At 39.6% G+C, this 25,189-nt stretch overlaps 1 protein-coding gene across 3 annotated transcripts in view; it reads right to left on the reverse strand.

The window, feature by feature from the left end:
- ILRUN (inflammation and lipid regulator with UBA-like and NBR1-like domains) overlaps positions 1–25,189 on the reverse strand; it is a 62,925-nt gene that overhangs the window by 4,806 nt on the left and 32,930 nt on the right. Inside the window, exons 2-5 of one of the 3 annotated variants that reach the window (XR_011558542.1) lie at positions 24,000–24,154; positions 13,364–13,561; positions 8,102–8,430; positions 5,465–5,590 (exon numbers count right to left, since the gene is read on the reverse strand). Coding sequence is in view for 2 of the 3 variants with exons in the window: in XM_070745285.1 (XP_070601386.1) it covers positions 8,063–8,430; positions 13,364–13,561; positions 24,000–24,154 (721 nt within the window). In the remaining variant the exon portion in view is untranslated. Of the gene's footprint in view, positions 1–5,464; positions 5,591–6,879; positions 8,431–13,363; positions 13,562–23,999; positions 24,155–25,189 lie in introns of those variants that run through there. The other 2 variants (XM_070745286.1, XM_070745285.1) reach the window with 2 other exon arrangements.

Consider the following 25,189-nt stretch of genomic DNA (forward strand, 5'->3'; position numbering starts at 1 on the left):
GCAATAGCACTTTTTAATAGAACCACAATCCAGGTCCTCACTTTATCCATCGCAGAAGGATGGAAGGCTGAGTCAACCTTGAGCCAGTGATGAGATTTGAACCGCTGACCTACAGATCTACAGTCAGCTTCAGTGGCCTGCAGTACAGCACTCTATGTGCTGCGCCACCCTGGTTCTATTGAAACTTTTCACCTGCTTTTAATTTGCTAAAGCTATCAAGAGCTATTTTTGGAGTTGGGAACCCTAGAAATTGGATGGAAGGGAGATTGATAGACACTATACAGAAACAACTTCACTAAGTTGTCTCCTGACAACTTATTTTGGGAACGGCCACATCTTTCATAGTAAGCAACCTGTGGATAAGCAAGGCATCCCTTCAATTTTTTTAGAGGTGCCTCTCAAACTTCTAAATGTGCCCATTACAACAATGTTTTACTATCTCTATATTTTGTAATGTATTTTAATAAACTGTAAAATAACATAAATAGCAGAAAAATAAGACAGCTTTTGCCAAAGCATAGTAATAAGCAAATACTGTACAATCTTTATAGGACATAAAGATTGTGTATCTATTTACACTGAGTCAGCAGGCCTCCAGCATGATTCATCTCCAGATCACCAGATTATGGAAGGTGGAAGTGATCCGGAACACTGTTATGATCAAAGTATTTGAACAGGATTGGGAAAATTCCTATTCAATTCTACTCGCAATTACAGGGAATTTATTTATTTATTTATTTATTAGATTTGTATGCCGCCCATCTCCAGAGACTCGGAGTGGCTCACAACTCTCTTTCATCCCAATCTGTTTCACAGGTTGTAAGATAAGGAAAAATGAAGCAAAATATTCATTCAAATTGTACTGAATTCCTTTAGCAAGGGTAGAATATATTCCAGAGATCTTCAAACTTGGCCACTTTAAGACTTGTGGACTTCAACTCCCAGAATTCTGGCTGGAGAATTCTGGGAGTTGAAGTCCACAAAGTTGCCAAGTTTGGATACCCCTGATATATTTAGAGTACTAAACAAATGGTCTAGTGGTTAAGGTACCAGGCTAAAAACCAGGAGATTGTGAATTCTAGAGTTCATCTTAGGCATGAAAGCTGGCTGGGTTACCCGGGGCAGCTACTTTCTATCTCAACCCAGGATGTCAAGTTTTGGCAACAAGCTGGTTGGTCAGTTTCTGTCACAACTGATGGATAAGATCAATTTCATTTTGTGGGATGCTTTAATTTTTTTTATTAGTCAAAATATAAAATAGTGAAATGAAAAGAGAAAAAAAGAGAGAATAATGGGAAAATAGAAGAGGAGAAGGAAAAGAGGAAAGAGGAAAATAAATTTTCAGTTGATCTGGGGAAACACCCCTGCATTTGCAGAAAAAGGAAAACTAAACCAACAAATGATAGCAAATGACATAAATACTATTTTTTAAAAAAATATTCCCAATTTTTGTGTGACATACAAACTCGTAATGCAAAAGCATTTTCATATTTAAAATTTATTCATAATAATCCCACTAGTTTTCTTACTGACTCACTATAAATATGGGGTTTTTTTGTGTAATCCTGGACAGCTACAGTATTTTGTTATATTGGTTTAAGAAACCAGGATTGCTGGCCAAACGAATTTAGCAATGCCTTTTTGTCAGAAGTCACATGCCAAATGGGTACATTTTATTTAATAAAATACTCATTAGTTTTCATATTATTATTCAAATAAAAGAAAATTAGTTTTTCCCTTTGACAGCAAAAATTACCTTAAACAGTAAAGATGAGCATAAGAATAAAAGAATTCTGAAGTAATGTCCATTTCACATAAGATTTACAAAACACAAAGGGTGGCCTATGTTGTTCTCCAAGTTCAGTCAAGTTAACATTTCTTATTCAGAATCTTCAATAGAAACTAGTTCTTACCCCCCCATCAATCATTGGTGATATTAACTGGGAGACAGCATTTTGAATTCTCGTATCTCATCTAGCTTCCTTTTAAATGTAGTTACCACACCAAGACTTAGAAAACATTAGAGAACTATATTGACTCTATTTCGCTTTTGTTTGTCATACAGTTTGAATAAATAAAAGAACAGTTTATTTTTTAAAAGAAGACATTAGCTTTTGACGCCTGGCTGCAAAATAAAACAAAAATATCCTAACTTACAGTGATGGTAACCTCAGATAATACCACTCAATCACCTTCTTTTTGTCATCATTTCCTGGGCTGTTCCTGGTCACTGCTTCTCTAAACTATCTTGGCCTTTCTTCTGAGTCACTTATGTAAACTGAACACAAATGAACAGAGCATTTTGTACTGTATTTTGTTAAACGCTCACTATACAAATATAATGCAATAACCCAAATCTCTTCCCTACAATTCATCTGGAGAACACAGAAAGAAGAGAAAAATAAAATGCTATTTTCTTATATATCTTTTCTGCATGTATTACTATCAAAGAATTATCTTTATCATAAATATAAATAATCTAGTAATTGCCTCCAGAAGAACTTCCTTGGTTTTAACATTTTCTATTAACATTCAGCAAACCATACTGAAATGGCATGAAACATATTTCTTGTTTACAGTATATGGATAGATTTCATTTTTCTAAATATTACACTCTCTTTGCTAAACAAGATTTTCTTAAAACTAGAAACTTAACAAGCCAAAATTCTTGCTGAAAAATTGCGGTTGGACAAGCAAAACAACTAATTTACATAATACTAAGCTATTTTGGCTTAAGTGTTTCCCTGGGAAGAACACAGGAATATTCTTAGTGTATTATGTAACTTTGGGGCAATGTAAAACAATACATACATATATATAATATAACTGTTTGAATTATGTATATATATGCAACTTGTACGGGAATAAAATCAATATGGGTTTTCCAAATATACAGTACATAAATTAATGAAATCTATTCTATCCCAAAATGAGTAATGCCCACCAATTCAGTCTGGAGCTTGCTGTTGCTCCAGCTAGTGAATTAAATTATGTGCCTAAGAGTGTCTGACATATCAGCCAGATAGTTGATTTTTAAAAATTCGTAACTATGACATGTTCCACAGAAATATACACAAGTGTTCTCTTCCAATTGTGAACAGGCATATTTTTAAATCCCATTATCAAAATGGACACATACTTACCAACTGTTTTAAGAAATAATTACAAAAAGTCTTAAAACTTTGCGGTGTTTTGTGAATAGCAAATGCCCCTTCTCTGCTCCTTACTGGCAGTGGACCAGTCACTGTCTCAGCGTAAGTACCTCACTGGTTTGTTATAAAGGTAATATTGGAAAAGTTTTAACATCCTAGAGCAGTGATGGTGAACCTTTTTTCCCAAAAAGTATGGGCGCATCCTATTGCACATACCTGAGTACCCCCCCCCCCAGGCCCTCTGGAGGTTGGAAATGGCCTGTTTCCCAACTTCTCATGTAGGCTTGTGTTTCACTCTTCCCAGACTCCAAAGGCTCCCCTGGAGCCGGGGGGGGAGGGGAACCCCTTCTCCCATCTCCCCGGAGACTCTCTGGAAGCCACGAACGCCCTCCCAGAGCCTCTGTGTGAGCGAAAAATCAGCTGGCCAGCACACACATGCACATTGGAGCTGAGCTAGGGTAACAGCTCACATGCCAGCAGATATGGCTCCACGTGCCACCTATGGCACCCATGCCATCAGTTCATCATCACTGTCCTAGAGGAAAGGCACAATACAAGTGTGATAAAATAAACATATACTTGGAAAGCATAATTATGTTAAGTGATAGTAATCATTCAAAATAATTAGCATGTAAAATAACCAATTGCAAACTGCTTTGTGTACAAATTTAAATACATGAAACAAAGGACAAGCCAGATTCATTACTACACTGGAAAAATTTGGTTTTCAGATGCTCTATAGCAGGGGTGGGCAATTAATTTTGCCATGGGGCCGCATAAGAAATTGGGATGGTTTTAGAGGGGCAGATTAATATAATTAACTCAGTTCTACCCAATACTGTATATTATTGGGTAGAACTGAGTTAATTATATTATAATTATAAATTATATATTATATTATATATTTATATTATATATATATTATATAATATATATTATATATTATAATTATATTATAATTATAAATTAATTGCCCACCCCTTCCTTCCTTCCTTCCTTATTCCCTCCATTTTTCCTTCCTTCCTTCCTTCCCCAGATGGAGAGAAACTTCTGTCTCTCTGATTTTCTCTGCCTTTTATTTCTGCTTTTGGGCAGTTCTTTACTTCTCTTGCAAAATATTCATTTCAGGTGCTTCTCTTCAACTGACCTACATTGTCAGTTGAGAAAACATAGTGCAGGCTTTGCCTGAAAGTAGCTTTGGATTCCTCTTCTTCTTCCTCCTCCCTTTGTTTCCCCTGAGGTGGGGGGGGGGTTGCTTTAAATTTCTTGGAAAGGCCAATGAAACCAATGAACAATTTGCAAAAGGGCATGGAAAGAGAATTTCTCCTTCCTTCCTCCCTCCATTTCTCCTTCCTCCCTCCATTTCTCCTTCCTTCCTTTCTCCATTTCTCCTTCCTTCCTTCCTCCATTTCTCCTTCCTTCCTTCCTTCCTTCCTTCCTTCCTTCCTTCCTCCACGGGCCGGTCACATCGAGCGGGCAGGCCGCATCCGGCCCCTGGGCCACACTTTGCCCAGGTCTGCTCTATAGTCTTTGTATTTGCATTTTCTTCATATTTGGTAACTTCTACTTCCTCAGAAACAATATGAGACTGGATAGAAATGGAAAACCCACCATGAGTGTTGATTTCTGTTTTCATTTTTGGGAAATGGGCATTCAAAAAATTAGCTTTAGCTAAATATACAAGTCCTCAACTTATGAAAGTAGGAGCCTACCCATCCCAAGAGATGATGGCTGTCTCTCATCAAATGACCCCCACAACTTCTGCTCACCCTGATGCAGCTGTATTTGATGCGTGCATTAAGTGGAACATAAGGTGCCTTGGGGTGTGAGATACTCTGGAAGACCTCCTGCACTGCCGAGGCATCCAACGCTCCTCTTCCCACTCAAGTCCCGCACAGTCCTTGGACTTGCTTTCCTCCTATCAGATCTACACAGGTCTATATAATGTTAAATATAATTTTAATAACCAAAAAGGCAAGATAAAATTTTTATAAATACCAATGTTTGCAGTTCTAATAATATTTATCATTGAGTGAATTTTTTAAAAGTCTCATAAATGTTTCTTTCCCTGCAAGTTACGGCAGGAAACATTTTATTCAAAGTTAATAGTTAATTTTTTATCTTTATCTCCTTGTATATGCCTATTTATCAATTCCTCTGCCCATTTGCAGACTACCTTCATTCAGATGTATTACTTTTGTCTCTTTTCTCTTAATTTACAGCCATTCTTTATTAATTCACGTTCTTTTAAAATTCATGCCGGCCTTTTATTTGTCTTACAAATTGTATTCTTCTATATGATGTGGTATTACCTCTTGGTCCCAAGGTATTTCTGCTGTGCATCATAACTTAGTCAATCAAGGCCTTCGCATAATGCTTTACAGTTAATATAGAGAATATACAAACTAGGATACCAGCTTTAGTTGTGTCAGTAGTTCCTGCAAACATGAAGGATAATATCAGGAAATTCTGGAAAATTTGGGGCAAATCTTGTACATAATCACATGCATGATCCTGCTATGTAATTTAGGATCTCTTATCAAAAGAATATCCTTGCACACCAGCTTACTGTTAACTTCACTCCTAAACTAGGCCATACAGTACAGCAGTGGGTTACGAGCTGGAATGCTAAATTGCGCTCGTCGCCGCGGCTCATAAGTTCTTGCGGGGCCAGCACAATTTTGCTGCTGCACCTGTGGAGGCAGCAAAATCGTGAACGGAACTGCAGGTACGCCCGTGTTTTGGCATGCACAGAAGCAAAAAAATCTCGCCAAAGCATGGGCTTACCTGCAGCTCCGTGCATGGTCTATCTGCCTCCACAGGTGCAGCAGCAAAATCGCACTGGCCCTGCAAGAACTTACAAGCCATGGTGGCAACGCAATTTAGCCTTCCGGCTCGTAGCCCACCGCCGATACAGTATATCAAGTATACTGACACATGCTCAGAATTCAGTAATGCAACTCAATGAGCATTTTAAGTATTTTAATTAACATTTATCATATTTAATTTCACATACAGATATTCCTTCACTTACAATATTCATTCAGTGACCATTCAAAGTTACAATGGCACTGAAAAAGTGACTTTTGACCATTTTTCACACTTACGACTGTTGCAGAATCCCCTTGGTTATGTGTTAAATTGAGATGATTGGCAACCGGTTCATATTTATGAGGATGGTAGTGTCCCATAATCATGTGATCACCATTTGAGATTGTCTGATAAGCCAAGTCAATGGAGAAACCACATTCACTTAATCTTATTACTAACTTAACAACTGCAGTGATTTACTTAACAACTCTGGTAGGAAAGGCTGCAAAATGAGGCACATGTCTCGATTAACCACAGAAATTTTGGTTTCAGTTGTGGTCATAAGATGAGGACTGCCTGCACTTTTAGCTTTAATAATCTGGAATATACTACAATAGTTGCTTCTGCACTCTAAAATATATAATTTACATCCTTGAACTTGCTATTCACCTACTTATCGATATATTTAACTGAATTATTTTCATCTTGGAGCAAATATAATCTACGACCATCTCCAAATGTTCGCAATCCATTCTGTTTACACATCCCAGTAAACTAACTCTTCCACACGGAGCTGCATCTTAGAGGTAGATTTGGAAACATATAAGACTCCAAAGGCAAAATTGAGAAGGCAGACAGCCAGACACCAGTGTTTAAAAATCGGACAAAATTTGACAAAAAAGAAAATTAAAATGAATGACAAATAATAGCATGACTTTTTATTTAACTCTAAATTAAACAACTTTTTCTTTAAAAGTAAATTCAACTGTTCTCAAGCTTTTTAGGAAGTTTTCATTGAAATTTATACTTTCCTCACATTAAATCTGACACTAGAGCCTAAAATGAAGTTTTTGTCTCTCCCCTTGTTCATTCTTTGATGCCCTGATTCAATGGACAAAGATGTTGTTCTTGTCATAATTCCAAGGTACACTTTCCCTGTCATGTGACCACTGCAATATATCTTTAAGTTCCTTTCCTCTTTCTTAAGCAAGCCAACCATTTTTGCTCATCCTATTTTCAAACTTAATCCAACATTTATCCCCCTGCCAAGAATAACATAAAAGGCATATTGAATAGGCTTAGACTTAAGCCCATTTCTGCCAGAGAAGAGTCACATTGGGGAGAGGAGGGTGTGGGGAGATGCCAAGGCCTTCTTTCCTCTAGGGATCAGAAGTTAATTGGTGAGGTAGATGGAGCTAAAGCAAAAAAATAAATAAAAATCCCCAATCCCTTATACATACTCCCCTTCTTTCATCACTATGTCATCAAGATCTTTTCTGACATAGTTACTTCTCTTTTAACATTGCAAGCTATAAATGAGTATGAAATTAAAAAAAATACTGTATATAACATTAAAACTGTAAATTATCCAAGTTCTGATTCATTTTAAACACAAGCTGTATTCAGCAAATTAGACTATGACAGAGTCAGTACATACAAGACTATATTACACTGGGCTGACTATATGGCAATATAGATGTGTGTGTGTGTGTGTGTGCATGTCAGTTAGCCGGGGGTGAACTAAGTAACAAATTAAAGTTCAATAAAAATCAAAGATAATGTTGTCCTTGTCATAAAAGCATTAAGCATCTATTTATCCCTTATTTTCCAAATCTAATTGCATAACTTTGTTTTAATTATTTCACAGATCTCCAATTTTAAGCATAGTTTTAAAAAAATTAATTTTCTCTTTTCGCATGTGTTATCCTTTTTTTAAAATTTAAAGCATTTTAGCACAATCGTGTTTAAACCTGTTTTTAATTCAGAAGACCTTGCAATATAAACAGTAGGATTCAGTACAACGGTCCACCATTGCAACCGGATGCAACAAGGAGAAGCTACTGTCTGAAGGAAGGACTGACATAATACAGGGCATTGACTCATTGTCTTCCCATCTCTTGTATCCCCAGGGCACCTACCTTACTGTATGTCACTACTGATAAGTTGTTTGAGTGACTGTTGGGGGAGAGATTTACAGAGTTTTGTGACAGTTCAGTCTGATCTTGTTCAATTTGGTCAGGAGCAGGCCCCCACGTGTTTTTGCTGATTGTGTCTAGCTCGGAACCCCCAGGGTCTTTTAAGTTGTTTTCATCTGGTTGCCTGTTCTTCTGTGGAGAGGCGAACGGGTTAAAGTTTCCTTCTACCTTACGATGTGGTTGCGTGTTGAACTCTGTTTCAAAAGATGATAGCTGCTGCGTTACTCCTAAAAGTCCTCCAACTTCCACACTAAGGATCACCCAGATGATGTCTGTGAAAAAAGATTCTGGATAAGTAGATGCTATAGCTTTTGTATATACCTCATAGTTTTTCAAGTTAGCATGCTGCTTATGAACTAAGCCAGAGATAGGCAAAGTTGGCTCTTCTATGACTTGTGGACTTCAATTCCCAGAATTCCTGAGCCTATCATGCTAGCTCAGGAATTTTGGGAGTTGAAGTCCATATGTCATAGAAGAGCCAACTTTGCCTACCCCGATCTAAGCATATGCAATAAAAAGAACAAGTAAAATCTCCCTGACCAAAACCAATCAGGACTCAATTTCCCATACATAAAAGTCATTACAAAAGAGTTTTCTAAAAAAAATATTCTGAGACTTGAAAGTTATATACTGACACCTGCTGGTAAGTGTAATACTGTATTTACAAAGTTACCTTCCTAATATGATAACATATTGTAAAACTTTGATTAATAATGCTGTTCTCATACTTCATTTGGAACAGCAAAATCTGGGAGCAAATATTATTAATTTTATATCAATAAGCAATACAAATAAAATGAGAAGTCAATTTGATGAATCGCACCTTAAAGAACACAAGAATGTGAAATGCTTTTATTCAGTAGTTTTCAAAATATATTTATTTCCTACTACATGAGTTTTACATATTTTTCCAAGATCAGCCAGTACTACGTGCATTAATAATCTTCTCAAGAAAAGTCAATTTATTGTCAATTGAAATGTTAATTGTTAATAACAGTAAACAAAAATTGCATGCCGTCATATTATTAATCTAAATATATTTTTGCAAGAAAAAAAAACATTCTTTATTACTCTGACAGCCAGTTTGATGAACTGGTTAAGGTATCGGAGTAAAAATAAGGAGACCATGAATTCTAGTCTCATTTTAGGCATAAAGTCAGTTGTGTGATCTTGGGCTAGTTATTTTCTCTCAGCCTTAGCGAAGAGGTAATGGCAAACCACAATTTCTGCAAAACCTTGTCAAAAAATTGCAAAGACATTTTCTTTTTCTATTATTATTATTATTATTATTATTATTATTATTATTATTATTATTATTATTATTATATATTGTATTACTAAAAGGGAGAAGGAAAAAGTTTGAAATTTATTGGTGTATCTGTTTCTTTTTTTTGAGTTAAATAATAGGTTATATAAGAGTTTTTAGCTTTTAGAAAAAAAGCATAAGAGGAAGGAAACATTACGGCTTAGCGCTGAAGATAATAGAGATATTGTTTGTATTAATTATTTGAAGAAACATTAACAATTAAGTTAAAGTAGAAGAAAATTGGTTTATCTGGATGACAAAATTAGAAAGTTTGGCAATATGGAAAAATGATATACAGTGATACCTCGTCTTACGAACTCCTCTTCATAAGAACTTTTCATGATATGAACCTGGTGCTTAAGATTTTTTTGCCTCTTGTTCCAAACTATTTTCACTTTGCGAACCCGAGCTGCCGCTGCTGGGATACCCTGCCTCCGGACTTCTGTTGTCAGCCGAAGCACGGGGATTCCCCTGAGGAAATCCCTTCATTTTTGCCGGTACTGCTTTGAATTCCAGTGACGGGAGCCACAGGGGAATCCCAGTGCTTCGTCTGGCAACGGAAGTCCAGAGGCGGGGATTCCCAGCGGTGCAAGGCAAAAGGGGTGATTTTTGGTATGGGGTTGCATGCATTATTTGCTTTTACATTGATTCCTATGGGGAAAATTGCTTCGTCTTATGAACTTTTCATCTTACGAACCTGGTCACGGAACGAATTAAGTTCGTAAGACGAGGTATCACTGTATACTGAAATCAAATAAGTATGAATTTAGAATTTTTGTGATTATATAGGTTTTACTAACATGATACTGCCTTTTATTGTAATGAAAATAGAGGGTATATTACATTGTATGATTGTATATGAAAAGAAAAATAAATGAAAAACTTTAACCACCCCTTCCTCAAATTAAAAAAGCATCAGAAACAACTGAGCAGGAAAAAAAATAATCTAATAGGTGATGTCTATGAGTGACCTAAAGGTGCTTTTTCAAGAGGCAACTGGACTTTTTGAAGATGTTAGGGGAACCTAGGACCATTGTGATGAACCTTTGCCTGCGTTCCAGAGGGGGGCACACAGAGCCTTCTCTGTGGGCACACATGCCATTGCCCCAGCCCAGTTCCATCACGTTTCTCTGTCACATTTCCCAGCGTAGTTTGCAGGGAAACAAAAGTTTGTGAGATTTTTTAAAAATTCATTCAATCAATTCCAACTTCTTGCAAGAAAAAAAGATCTTGCAAAGTTGGAATTGATTGAATGAATGTTTTCATTTGCGTGCTTCACAATGAGAGAAAAAGGGTCCCCTCCTCCTGAAGCCCATTATGACGCAGAGCCGCAACTTTGCATCGGATCAGCAAAAAAAAGCAACTGACATCTGGTCAATTGCTTTTCCTGCAGAGCTGCCTGTGTTGGGATGCCCTGCCTCCCCACCCGCCAGCTGAGATTCGGCGTGCTACTCCTGGGCTTCTTGGCTGCCAGACATCAGATTCCCACCGTCCACCACCAATTCAGGGGTTCCTTCCCCCCCCCTGGGGGGGGGGGCAGAAACAGAAGGAGGCAGAGAGAGAGAGGGAGGGAAAGAGAGAAACAGAGAGAGAGACAAAGAGAGAGAAACAGGTGGGGGGAGGAAAAGAGAAAGAGGGGGATATAGGTAAAGAGAAACAGAGAAACAGAGAAAGACAAAGAGAGGGAGGGGAGGGAAAGAGAGAGAGAGAAACAAAGAGAGGAAGATATAGGGAGGGAGGGAAAGAGAAATGATATTACAAACGTTTTCCTTTTTTATTGTTGCTAAACGTAATATTTCAAAAGCAGGGGGAATAAAAGGGGCATAAAACTGCATTTATCATGTTTCTCTTAGAACAATCAGCTGAACTCTGCCTTATTTATAATTATTTTAGGTAGTAAAACCTCAGTATTCAAGTTAAATTGCCTTGTTGGCACTTTGCGATAAATAAAGGGGCTTTGGCTTGCAGTTTGGGCACTCAGTCTCTAAAATGCTTGCCATCACTGACATAGGAGAACAAACCCATAAGGACTAAATTCAGCAGTCCATCTGCATTTAAAAGACAAATGCCACTCTTTTAAAGACAGCAAAGTCCATATTTTGGACAGAGAGGACCACTGGTTTGAAAGAGGGGTCAAAGAAGCCATCTATGTGAAAACTGAACAGCCTTCTCTCAACAGAGGGGGAAAAATACGACATCATTTATCTCCAGTTTACAACACAGTCCTTTCAATAGTTCCAAGAAGGCACCACACCTATTTGCATCACTCAAGTGACCCTGATGACACAGATAAACCTCTAAGTGACTAAAAGAATGCAAATGACCAGCTATCTGCAAGGAGTAGAAGTCCTTCCATTCCCCATAATCTAATCAGAGCTGAAGAAGCTTCTTGGATGAGAACCAAAATGGGTTGCTTTCTTCAAAGAAAAACCAGAAAGTCTAGTTGCCTCCTGATAAAGCACCTTTGGGTCCAAAAGATGATGAAATATTAAGAGAGATACCATATGGATCAAATATCTCTTACTAAGCCCTTCAACATCCACAAAAAGTTAATTAAGACTCCAAAGCAGATCTGAATATAGTCAAGAAACATACTTTAAAAAACTTATTTCCTTACAATTTTTAGAAACTCTATTAGGAGTATTACAAAGTTATCTAGGATTCAACAAATACTAAAATGATTGTTCTGCAAATTTATATGTACATAAAGGGAACTAATATCAGTGATTGTTTGCTCCTGGCTTGGATCAGTTCTAAGAACCAGTAGTGCCAGGAGCGGGAGGCTCCAGCCATCCGCTCGGGAAGCTTCTGTGCATGCGCAGAAACATTGCATGCACGAACCAGTAGTAAAGGATTTTAAAACCCACTACAAACTAATATATTGTAATGGTTAAGATGTACTGCAACTGGGGAAAGTTCCAGCCCACTTTTAGCAAAGGAAGTGGTAGGTTTGGATCAAGCATGCACTCTTAAGCCATTCCATCTTACAGACTGGTGTGGAAGAAAACAATGGCAAAAATAGGAAGATGAGAAGTATGTAAAATGGGCAGGATATAAATCAAATAATGAAGAACGAGTGTTGAAATATGTTAATTTTAGGGATTGTATCAAATAATTATTGAATAATTTTTTAAAGGAAAGAATGACTTAATAAGAAATTAAGTTTTCTCCATAACAACAGCATTTCTATGGAGGAAAATTACATTATATTGTAAAAAGAAAAATCATATACTTTTCCTGTTCTTGGAAAAGCAGTTGTCAAAAAAGTATTAGTGGATTATCTTTGAAGTGGCTATGGCAGTCTCTTAAACAAAACAGAATCATAAGCAGAGTCATTTTTGCTCTCACTTTTGCAACAAAAACAAAACAGTGTGGAATGTAATTTTTAAATAGTTCCTCTGAAATTGTTGCCCCCTTCAATCTGCTTTCTTCATTCATTTTAATAGGTTCTATTTATCAAATTGATATGGCCACCCATCTCAATAAACAATTTAAAACATATTATAAAATCATCTGAGCTCTCTTCCTGTATGTTCTGCACATAAAGGGGAGCTGCCTACCCTCCCTCAGAAGGCAGGGGGTTTTGCACCATTCACTTAATGTCCTATGCCGTTACCTAATGACCACAACTGGGAGAGGTGGGATTGCAGTCGTTGAGTATGACAGTGTTTTCTTAAAGATTGCTTCACTCAACATCCCAATTGTGATTAAAACAGTAGACCATTTTAGTAGGACATAATATGTTAAAAAAGGATGTTAACTCTGATATGTCAATCTCTTACTAAGCATGACTGTATCTAATAGGAAAGATTAGTTTGACGTGAATCAGAAATCTTAGCAGCACTAATATTTCTTCAAACTCTGCTAATAAAAATTGCAAATGAGAAAGTAGGACTTACCTCCATAATAAAGTCCTGTAGCAGTGCACATCCGCCACTGTCCTTGATACATTCCTGCAGTACTGGGACTGCACATCTGAACGCTGACATCTGTAATCTCCTGGGGTTCCAACGATTGGACCATCACCATGTTCACATGGCCAAACTGATCTCCCCCAACATACTTGAGACAAACTCCTGGTGGCCATGCTTCTGTCCCTATGTTTAGCAAATGTAGCATTAAACCATTTGTCATTCATTACAATCATGAAAAAAATATATAAGCATAAGATTATACATTTCCCATTACATGTGCATCATTTCATTATATAATGAAAGAAAGATTAATAACTGCCAGATAAAAGACAGATCATTTTCAAGACTTCCATTGTTCAGGATGGAAATGCACCTGTCTGATACAAGACTGATTCCCATTCTTATTATAAACTGAATAAAAACATACAAAAATTTATTGAAAAGGAACAAATATGGATGATACATGAAACAAGATTTCTTTAACATGAAAAGTGCGTAACTAAAATTAATTACATTTAATCAGTTAATTAACTAAAAGAAAGATACTGTACTTAATGTAATGTGGAAGTGATGTAATGGTGCCTGGAGGCTGTTGGGGTCTGGATGGTTGTCAACAGGCTCAAACTCAACCCTGACAAGACGGAGTGGCTGTGGGTTTTGCCTCCCAAGGACAATTCCATCTGTCTGTCTATTACCCTGAGGGGGGAATTACTGACCTCCTCGGAGAGGGGCTGCAACTTGGGTGTCCTCCTCGATCCACAACTAACATTAGACCACCATCTTTCGGCTGTGGTGAGGAGGGCGTTCGCCCAGGTTCGCCTGGTGTACCAGTTGCGGCCCTATTTGGACTGGGAGTCACTGCTCACAGTCACTCATGCCCTCATCACTTCGAGGTTTGACTACTGTAACACTCTCTACATGGGACTACCTTTGAAAAGTGTTCAGAAACTTCAGATCGTGCAGAATGCAGCTGCGAGAGCAATCATGGGCTTTCCCAGATATGCCCATGTCACATCAACACTCCGCAGTCTGCATTGGCTGCTGATCAATTTCCGGTCACAATTCAAAGAGTTCGTTATGACCTATAAAGCCCTTCATGGCATCGGACCAGAATACCTTCGGGACCACCCGGCCCTCTGGAATCAACTCCCCCTGGAGATTAGGACTGCCCCCACCCTCCTTGCCTTTCGCAAACTCTTAAAAACCCACTTTTGTCGGCAGGCATGGAGAAATTGATTCCCCTCGGCTGCTCCGTTTTATGTATGGTTTGTTTGGGTTGTATGATTGTTTTTAACTAAGGGTTTTAAAACTGTTTTTGCTTTTAACATTAGATTTGTATTTTGCATTATTGTTGTGAGCCGCTCCGAGTCTTCGGAGAGGGGCAGCATACAAATCTAATTAATAATAATATTATTATTATTATTATTATTATTATTAATGGCCAGGTTTGTAAATCCTTGAATCAACATTCTTGATATTCAATATCATTTTAAAGAGATAAGTTCACAAATAAGGACAGTAGTAGCATCCACTGAACTTGCAATAATATCCATCTGACCCCATCACCTTAAAAATAAGTATTTCTTAAACTAAAATTAAGAATAGTTTGATAAAGCTGTAAAATATCCGTAATACATGTAAAGGTCTGTTTCAATAATGTATGCAATACCAATGGTCTTTAGCTGATTGATGATACAAAATACAAAATAAATAGGGTAGATTTAAAATACAAAAAAGATACAGTATAGAAAGTTAATATCTTGATATCCTATATCAAGATATAACTCCAATTAGTGGAAAAATATATCTTCAAATAACTTTGGCAATATAATTTAGGCACAAAAATAAGGCTAATTCTGAGTTACAAAAATTTCTGGGAATTTTCAAGTACAGTACCGGTATGTATATTACAAGGGTGAGTTAAAACGTAATGCCATTTTATTTATTTCAGGTGAAGTTTTTGATAAAAATACCAGAAGTTTTTCCCAGCTATAAATGATTATATCATTTACATTCTGAAATATTTTGTTTCACACTTTTCAGGTTTGTAGACTTGAAAGGAAAATTCAAAATGGCTTCCTCCTTAGAGTTGCATCAAAAACAAAGAGCAGTGATTGAATTCCTTGTTGCTGAGGAGGAAAACCCTGTGAACATTCACAGATGATTACAAAATGTGTTTGAGGACAATACTTTAGATTATAGCCCCCTGAAAGAGAGCTTGAGAGGCAAAAATTATTCCAGTGAGGAAGTGAAAATTGCAGTGAAAAAGTGGCTCAAAGAACAGTCAACAAAATTTCTCAAGGCAGGGATACATGCTCTCATTCGAATGTAGGACATTGCTATTGAGAGAAACGGTGACTATGTTGAGAAGTTGGGATGTAATCTACAGAGGATTAGCTTCATTTTTATGTATGCTACATGTTCCTATGTTGGTAATTATACCTGTCCTAAATAAAATGGCATTGCTGTTTGACTCACTCTCACATATAAAATCCTGCCAAATGAGTTATTCATCTATTACTAGCATAAAGTGTATGTGGTTAGATGTATACATGAAGCATTCAGTACTGCATGAATAATCTGCACGTGTACCATAGAATTAGAAAGGGCACTGGCCTTACCTGTCACGCTCCTTCTGAGTATGCTGACAGAGAATCCAAGGAATGGGTTTATTCTATTTCCTCAGCATGAAGTCTGAGTCAATCAGGTCTTTGGCCCCACCTTCTCTGAGAGGCTCAGATTTGATGAAGGGATAATAATTGACGATATTTTGTCGGTACTGATTCTGATCATTCCTGGACTTAAGACCAGGATGGGTTTGGATTCCCCCTCAGCACACCAAGATGGAGCGTGTCAGGTAAAACCAGTGTCCTTTCTCTGGTGTGCTGAGTCAAGAATCCAAGGAATGGGACATACCAAAACTGGCTGTCATAAGGGTGGGGAGCAGTCTGGTCCTGAGTCCCCAATTTTGTATGAACTTTTTGAAGTACTCGTCAACTTGTAGTGTTGTATGAATGGGGATGGGGAAGACCACGGGTCCAAAGACGGGTTACAAAAATGGTGGAAGGTCTTAAGCATAAAACTTATCAGGAAAGACTTAATGAACTCAATCTGTATAGTCTGGAGGACAGAAGGGAAAGGGGGGGACATAATCGAAACATTTAAATATGTTAAAGGGTTAAAAAAGGTTCAGGAGGGAAGTGTTTTTAATAAGAAAGTGAACACAAGAACAAGGGAGCACAATCTGAGGTTAGTTGGGGAAAAGATCAAAAGCAACGTGAGAAAATATTATTTTACTGAAAGAGTAGTAGATGCTTGGAACAAACTTCCAGCAGATGTGGTTGGTAAATCCACAGTAACTGAATTTAAACATGCCTGGGATAAACATATATCCATCCTAAGATAAAATACAGGAAATAATATAAGGGTAGACTAGATAGACCATGAGGTCTTTTTCTGCCATCAATCTTATGTTTCTATGTCGCTGTCCTACAGATGTCTTCTATAGAAGCCTGTTTATTCCATGCAGCCATCATGTCTGCGCTTCTAGTCAAATAGGCTGTTACTCATCCGGGCAACAGAAGCACCTGGATCTCAAAGGTCTTGGTGATGGATGCCCCTGTCCAAGGTCAATGGTGTGACCTTGCTACCCAATGTGTTATGTTGGACTGAAAGCAATGAGGCCTGATTTAAAAACAAAGCCGACGGGATGGACTTGACCGTCCAGGCAGCCGCCTGGTGGGCTTTTTGAAGAGCCAGTTCTGCTTTCTTGTTGTCTGCCTTGAGGCAATCAATGGCCTCAGTGGGCAGGAGCGCAGCCACTGCCACTGGTTAATCTACCGAAGGAGTCAGGGCCTCAGAGAGGTATGCAGAAGTAGTGGGTTCCTACCAGAGTGCTGCACTGGGAGAAACCCATGATGGTGCAATTTTTGGTGATTTTTTTTTCTGGTGTCTCCCTGCCGGAAGAAGCCCACCTGCCTGCCCTCGTCTTAATGCCAATCTCTGAAGCACAGCTGAGAAGCTCCTCAGTTGTGTTTCCACTTGTAATATGGTCCTGGGCATGTGGGGAAGTGAAATCACGTGGTGGGACGTGTGTGCGGATGTGCATCGACAGCAAAATTCAACTGGAACCTGTTCCTGGTCTGCAACTACATTAGTGTTTCTTCTCAGTTCCTGTAGGTGGAGGACCTGCCCCTGGATTGGCCCATTGCCTCTGAACAATGTCCATAAATAGCTTGAGCGAGCATGCAGAGTAATTCTGAACCATTGTCATCCTCTGGGTGGAGCCTTGCTGCGGTTGGGGTAAAGGTAACCTCAGCTATTGCTCTTGAAAGAGGAATTTGTCTCTCTGATCCTGCTCCAGACAGGTTGGGATTTGCAGCAGGAAAAAATGCAAATCTATCCACTGATTCCATAGGAATAGGGGAAAGCAGCTCCCTACCGCCACCTGGTGACCAGGTATGATAGCATATACAGTCATACCTCGTCTTACGAACCTAATTGGTTCCAGGGGGAGGTTCGTAAGACGAAAGGTTCGTAAGACGAAACATTGTTTCCCATAGGAAACAATGTAAAGTCAATTAATCCATGCAACCAAAAAAAAAACCCCGCAAAAAAAAACGCTGCCGCCCGGCTGTCACCTTTTAAAACAGCCTAGGGGCTTCTCAGCGACCTCCCGAACGCCGAAGCCAAACCCGAACTTCCGGGTTCGGCGTTCGGGAGGCCGCCGAGAAGCCCCCAGGCTTTTTAAAAGGTGACCGCCGGGCGGCGGGGCTTCCCAGCAGTCTCCGAACGCCGAACGCGGAAGTTCGGGTTTGGTGTTCGGCTTCGGGAAGCTGCTGGGAAGCCGCCCGGCTGTTTTAAAAGGTGACAGCTGGGCTGGGGGGCTTCCCAGCAACCTCCCGAACCCCGAACCTGGAAGTTCGGCAAAAGTTCGGGATTCGGGAGGTTGCTGGGAAGCCCCCCAGCTCGGCTGCGACCTTTTAAAACAGCCCGGCGGCTTCCCAGCAGCTTCCCGAAGCCGAACGCCAAACCCGAACTTCCGCGTTCGGCGGCTGCTGGGAAGCCGCCCGGCTGTTTTAAAAGGTCGCAGCCGGGCTGGGGGGCTTCCCTGCAGCCTCCCGAACCCCGAACCCGGAAGTTCGACAAAAGTTCAGGGTTCAGGAGGCTGCTGGGAAGTCCCCCAGCCCGGCTGCGACTTTTTAAAACAGCCGGGCGGCTTCCCAGCAGCTTCCCGAAGCCGAACGCCAAACCCGAACTTCCGCGTTTGGCGTCTGCTGGGAAGCCGCCCGGCTGTTTTAAAAGGTCGCAGCCGGGCTGGGGGGCTTCCCAGCAGCCTCCCGAACCGAACCCGGGGTTCAGAAAAATTTTCCCTCTTCTTACGAACTTTTTTTGAGTTACGAACCGGCGTTCGGGAGGCTGCTGGGAAGCTCCGCCGCCCGGCTGTCACCTTTTAAAACAGCCGGGGGGCTTCCCAGCAGCCTCCCGAACGCCGGTTCGTAACTCGAAAAAAGTTCGTAAGAAGAGGCAAAATTTTTCTGAACCCCGGGTTCGTATCACGAGTTGTTCGTAAGACGAGGGGTTCGTATCTTGAGGTACCACTGTACTGTATAGTGTTCCCTCGATTTTCGTGGGTCCGAACTTCATGAATAGTCTATACCACGGTTTTTCAAAAAATATTAATTAAAAAATACTTCACAGGTTTTTTTCTATACCACGGTTTTTCCCACCTGATGACGACATACGTCATCGCCAAACTAATAATTTTAGCAAATAAATAACAAAAAAAAAATTGTTAATAAATAATTATGTTTATAAATATCAGGGTCACTAAGGGTCTTATTCAATGGTGAGTACCAGTAATAATGGTGAGTAAATAAATGGTTGTTAAGGGAATGGGAAATGGTAATTTAGAGGTTTAAAGTGTTAAGGGGATGGCTTGTGATACTGTTCACAGCCAAAAATCGTGTATTTATTTCTGCATCTCTACTTCACGGAAATTCGACTTTCGCGGGCGGTCTTGGAACACATCCCCCGTGAAAACCGAGGGAACACTGTAGGCCAGTGATGACGAACCTTTTTTCCCTCAGGTGATGAAAGTGTGTGTGTGCACTATTTTTCATGCGCAAATGCCCACATCCATAATTCAATGCCTGGGGGGGGGGGGCAAAAACAACTTTCCCCACTCACCAAAGGCCCCTTGGAGTCGGGAAACGGCCTGCTTCCCAACTTATTTTGGGGGGGGGGGCAGTAGGCTCGTATTTCGCCCTCCCCAGGCTCCAAAGGCTTCCCTTTAGCTAGGGGAGGGTAAAATGTCCTCCCCCATTCCCCCCCCCGGAGGCTCTCTGGAAGCTAAAAACACCCTCTGTATGAGCCAAAAATCAGCTGGCTAGCACACACATGTTGGAACTGAGCTAGGCTTGTGTGCCAGCAGATATGGCTCCCCGCGCACATTTACCATAGGTTCGCTATCACTGATATAGGTTGTAAGAGGCTTGATTCATTAGAAGAACCCAATGGTTGGTCCTCTGTAAGGCAGGAAATTTCAGCTCCTCTTTTTTGGCCTGCTCACAGCGGCTGTTTCATTATGGCTCTTCTCTGCTGCTTTCTTGGCAGCTGCCCTCTGGCTGGAGAAATCCTGTAGCTCAAGGAGGCTATAGGGCAAGCCCTATTGTCCCCTACCTGAGGTTGCTGGCTGGTGGAATGCGCCAGAGCCACCACTTTTTACTGCATTGCAAGGCAGATCTGGCCTGCAATGGGCTGCTGCTACACTAGTTTGAATTTGCTCCAAATAAGTGCCTGCCGCTAACAGTGTGCCAAGGGGAAACTGGGCAGTAACTGAGTCCCCTCCACAGCCCTGGCTGGAATGCCTGGGGCCTCTTGGTAAGTCAGGGCCAGAAAGGAATGGAGCCCTCGCCACTGCCATGTGGCTAGCAAGGACCTCAGCTATCAGAAGCCGGAAAAGGCAGCTAACTAGCAGACCAATTAGTCAACCTGATCACTGAAAGCAATTCCCAAACTAATTTTTCTTTTTGAGCTCATGGTTAAGACAATCCAGGAATCGAAGGGGGAAGCACTTCATTTTACACCTCTCTTCTGGCTCAAGACTGAACCGAACTGGGAGGTCACCAGGCAAGGGAGGCGTGACTAAAAAAATATCATGTGCTCAGTCTCCAGGCAGAAAAATAGAGAGATGGAGAGGTGGGATCAAAGACCTGATTGACTCAGACTCCAAGCAGAGGAAGCAGAGGGAACCCATTCTTTAGATTCTCAACTCAGCATACCACAGAAAGGTTTGTTTGGGCCATTCAACCCATTTCTTGCTCAGTCCAGTTTAAAGAATCCATCTGTCAGATCGCAGTCCAACCTTCTCTTAAACATATTTAATGAAGAGAAACACACTACCTCCCTAGGTTTCCTATAAGCCACGGGTGTCAAACTCATGGTGTCACTTTGCCGTCACATGATGTATTGCAATGGTTTTTCCCTTTGCGGAGCTGGGGTGGGTGTGGCCTGCACGTGACACATCTGGCCTGTGGGCTGCCAGTTTTATACCCCTGCTATAGGCTATTTTTATTTATTATGTTTACATGTAAATATTAAAATAACAAAACTTACATAGTTTGGAGAAACACATAGTCTTTTACTGTAGACTAGTCATTTAACAACAGTTTGCAGTTGTGATGGCCTCAGATAGGTAAGCACTTCTGGCTGTTGCAAAATGTCACTCCTTCTCCACCCCACCTCCCATTACATGACTGCATTTTGGACACTTGGCAACCAGGCATATTTACAACTGGTTGCAGCAACCCATTGTTATATGATCCCAATTTGTAAATTTTTGCTAATTTCTAATCTAGTGGGTTTTGCTCATTTCCAGAAAAACTAACTACCATATTTTTTCATAGTATAAGACACACCTTTTTCCTCCCTTAAAAGAGGCTGATAATTTGGATGCGTCTTATATTCTGAATGTAGCTCCCCGCACCCAAGCCTAACTAGCTGCTAACAATCTTCCCAGCTCTTACCTTTGTTTCTCTCTGCGAAGAATGTTTTCCAAGCCCTAAGTCTTTGCAGAGTTTTTTTCATTGCTCTAACTTGCTCCAAATAAGTTTCTTTCCAGCCCTAACCAGGTGCTAATGATGTTCCCAGGTCTTACCAACTTGCAAGCTCTTTCATTGTTAATTTCTGTGAATAATGTTTTCCAAACCCTGTTTTTGTAGAGTTTTTTTACCCATTCTGTACTTGCTCCAAATGTTTCTTTCCAGCCCTAACCGGGTGCTAACAATGTTCCCAGCTCTTACTGGCTTGCAAGCTCTTTCATTGTTACTCTCTGCAAATAATGTTTTCCAAGCCCTAAGTTTTTGCAGGGTTTTTTACATTGCTTTACTTTCTCTGAATGTTTCTTTCCAGCCCTGACCAGGTACTAACAATGCTCCCAGCTCTTACCACTTGCAAGCTCTTTCATTGTTACTCTTTGTGAAGAATGTTTTCCAAGCCCTAAGTCTTTGCAGGGTTTTTTCTATTGCTCTACTTTCTCTGAATGTTTGTTTCCAGGTGCTAATGATGTTCCCAGTTCTTACTGGCTTGCAAGCTCTTTCATTGTTACTCTCTTTGAATAAAGTTTTTTTTAATCCCTAACTAGGGGATAAAATAATGTGCTGGTTAAAGACCCTAGCCAGATGAATACCTGGTAAGTAGATTCTTTTCCCTATTTTCCTCTCCCAAAATTAAGGTATGTCTTATACTCCGGTGCGTCTTATACTCTGAAAAATATGGTATTTGTGAGAAGGGTTTGCATTTATCACCATGTGATTTATTCAACAATCATGAGAAAAATGGCTATAAAATCAGGTCCAGTCATGAGGGTGCCTCAACTTATGATTGTAACTTTAGAACAGTTACTATAAACTTAATATTGTATATCACTTAAGGATAACAACATACTTTATTTAAAGTTGTATATATTTTGTAATACAATTGTCTTCTACAACATTCATGTATATAATAAGCTCATAGATACATACAGTAGATTCAGCAGTTCAAGTTATATCCTGTCACTGCAATATCTGTCAGCACAGTTATTTCTCTTGCATCAGATCTAATTTTTCTCATATAATCATATCCCCAAAGGCTAGTACATCTCATCTCATTTAATCTCTTCCCAAAGTTTCATCATAATGTTAACTCCAGGGATTTTTTTATATGTTGTGTAGGCTATTTCAGCTTAGTACTGTATTTTAAAAGCTGTTTGTGACTTTTTCAAAGTTTTCTCCATTATAAAGTTTTTTTTAAAAAAAACAGCAAGGAAATACAATCCAAATGTACTAACTATACCTTACTTAACTTAAGAAAGGAAAAAATTCTGAACCAAATATTTTTGTAATTGAAAAAAATATAAATTTCAAAGGAATGAAAGGCTCAAAATAGACATTTACATCAGAATGTGTGACTATTCAAAACATGTGTAGCAATGTAATGACATATGTTTGGACTCATTCTCTAAAGTTTCTTACTGAATTACAAAAACATGACTACTTTCAATACAGCTAAAGAAAAACTAAGCTTCAGGAAGTCAACATAACAGTGAGGAAGCAACATTTATCATATTGGAAGGTTTCCTCAGATTGGAACTAGTCAGTCTAAGCTATCTGAGGAGAGAGAAATGAATTCTCCATTCAATACTATTTTTACCCTAATGGAAGATCATTATAAATTTAAAACTATTAAGAATAATGGTAAGAAAAAACATATAACCTTCTACAACTATCTTCCATGTACACAAATCAAGGATGAAAGCAATCCTAAAGATCCTCAACATAGGTATTATTAGAAACCATACCAATGTCTTGTTTTATGACATCACTATGCCAATGATGTATCTTACATAATATAATTGATGTCACTTACTCCTCCACAGGCACCTATGCCTTTCCTATGTAAACATGGTGAATGTTAAATTTATACATACATTTACGTGTGCGTTTTAAGCATTCTTTGAAGTTTGTGTGCCATTTGAATTGTCAATATTTCTGCAGAAATATGACTTAAAACATGATCTGTATTATACAAGCCTTTCCAACCCAGATAGAGAGCCCAATGAATCAAAGCATGTTCTCCCTTTCAACAATATGAGGTCTGTTTATATTCATCTATCTGCACATGTTAAGAGCCAATTTAGTGTAGGTCTAAGACCTCAAGCTAAAAATTGGGAGAATATAGTACCATTTTAAGCAGAAAACCAACTGATTCATCTTGGGCCAGTTATTCTCTCACAGCCCTACAAAGGAAGCAATGGCAAACCACTTCTGAAATCTTGCCAAGAAAATCACAGGAACATAAGATAGTACATATCATAGCACAACACAACACAACATAACATAAATAAATCTACAAGTATGAGATGAAACCTTCCTCCACCTTCAACAGTAATTATTTAGCCAATCCTTTCCCACATCCTTTCTTTTGAGAAAAGATGGCACTAACCAAAAAACTTAGGCACAGGTACAAGTGTCCACAGGTATTGATTAGTTCTTGTAGCAAGCACAACATTTTATTTCTAGAAAAAAATATAAGAAAACTAAATCAACATAAACATAGAGAAGAGACCTTCAGAAATCACCTGTGTTTTGTATCCTCCACGTTTTTGTAAACTGGGTATCTGGAGGGATGGATTCTCCTTCTCCTATAGTCACATCTTCTACAAAGGACATGGAGGGCACATTGATGTTTGGGCTTTCAAAATCATAGTATGCTCCAATGGCTGCCTGTAGATTCCTATAAAAACAAAAGAAGATTTTTTTAGCGACAGAATGGTAAATTGGGTAAAAACCCAATTTAATCGGAGAATTGCTACTTATTTAATTATGAAATTAACACTTATTTGCAAGTTGTTTTCCATAGCTAGATGTACATCCTATCCTTTGTGCTTTTTGTGCTCTTCTATATCTGCTATAAAGGGATGGGTTCCTACTGGTAAGGTTTGGTGCGAGCGCACCAGTAGCAGCCTGCTGGTGATGTCATGATGACGCCATCAGCCTGGTGTGGTTGGTGCCGGTCCCTGCCATGCAATCTTTTTTTTAAAAAAAAATTGATTTTTTTTTTTTAATTTCTTCTACGCATGTCCAGAAGCTGAGTTTCCAGCACTGCACATGTGCCACCATCCTACCCGCCAATCGCTCACTCACACACACCGTTTCCCGGCTTGCCTTAAGAAGTCTTGACTTATTGCTGCCTCCTCCTGCAACTGCCTTGGTAAGTAAGGTGAGCACGGATGGTAGGGGGGTGAGAGGAAACTATGTGATCCCTAGAAATGGCTGAGGCCTTCCTTGCCACAATTCCCAGGGCTCATGTAGACCAGGAAGCCATGAGACATTCCTCTTTGCTGGTGCAAAAATGGTACCAGTGAAGAGGAGTGTGTGTGTGTTACATAGCACAGTAGAAGTGAATTGAAGGTTGGCTCCACTCTGTTGTGTAACCCCACCAACACCATTTTCATGCCCGTGAAGAGGAGCAGCTCCCGGTTTCTCCATCTACACAAGCCCCTGGAATTGCAGCAAGGAAGGCCTCAGTCATTCCTGGGGCTCAAGCAGACGCTTCAATGTCTGGGGCAGGGAAAAATCCACTTGGCAAGTTGTGCCAGGAGAGAGAGCGCTCGGCAGTGATTGGCAGCTAGCCCAGGCGGCACCAATGTTGGGTGCTCAGTACTGCTGCCGTCTACTCAGAGAAGCTGCACCCTTGATTTAAACTTAAGCTGGATCAAGGAGTGAGCGAGGGTGTGTGTGCAAGAGAAATGGCTTGAGCCATGGGATG

Source organism: Erythrolamprus reginae, chromosome 3 (genome assembly GCF_031021105.1).
Source record: "Erythrolamprus reginae isolate rEryReg1 chromosome 3, rEryReg1.hap1, whole genome shotgun sequence".
Lineage (NCBI taxonomy): Eukaryota > Metazoa > Chordata > Lepidosauria > Squamata > Dipsadidae > Erythrolamprus > Erythrolamprus reginae.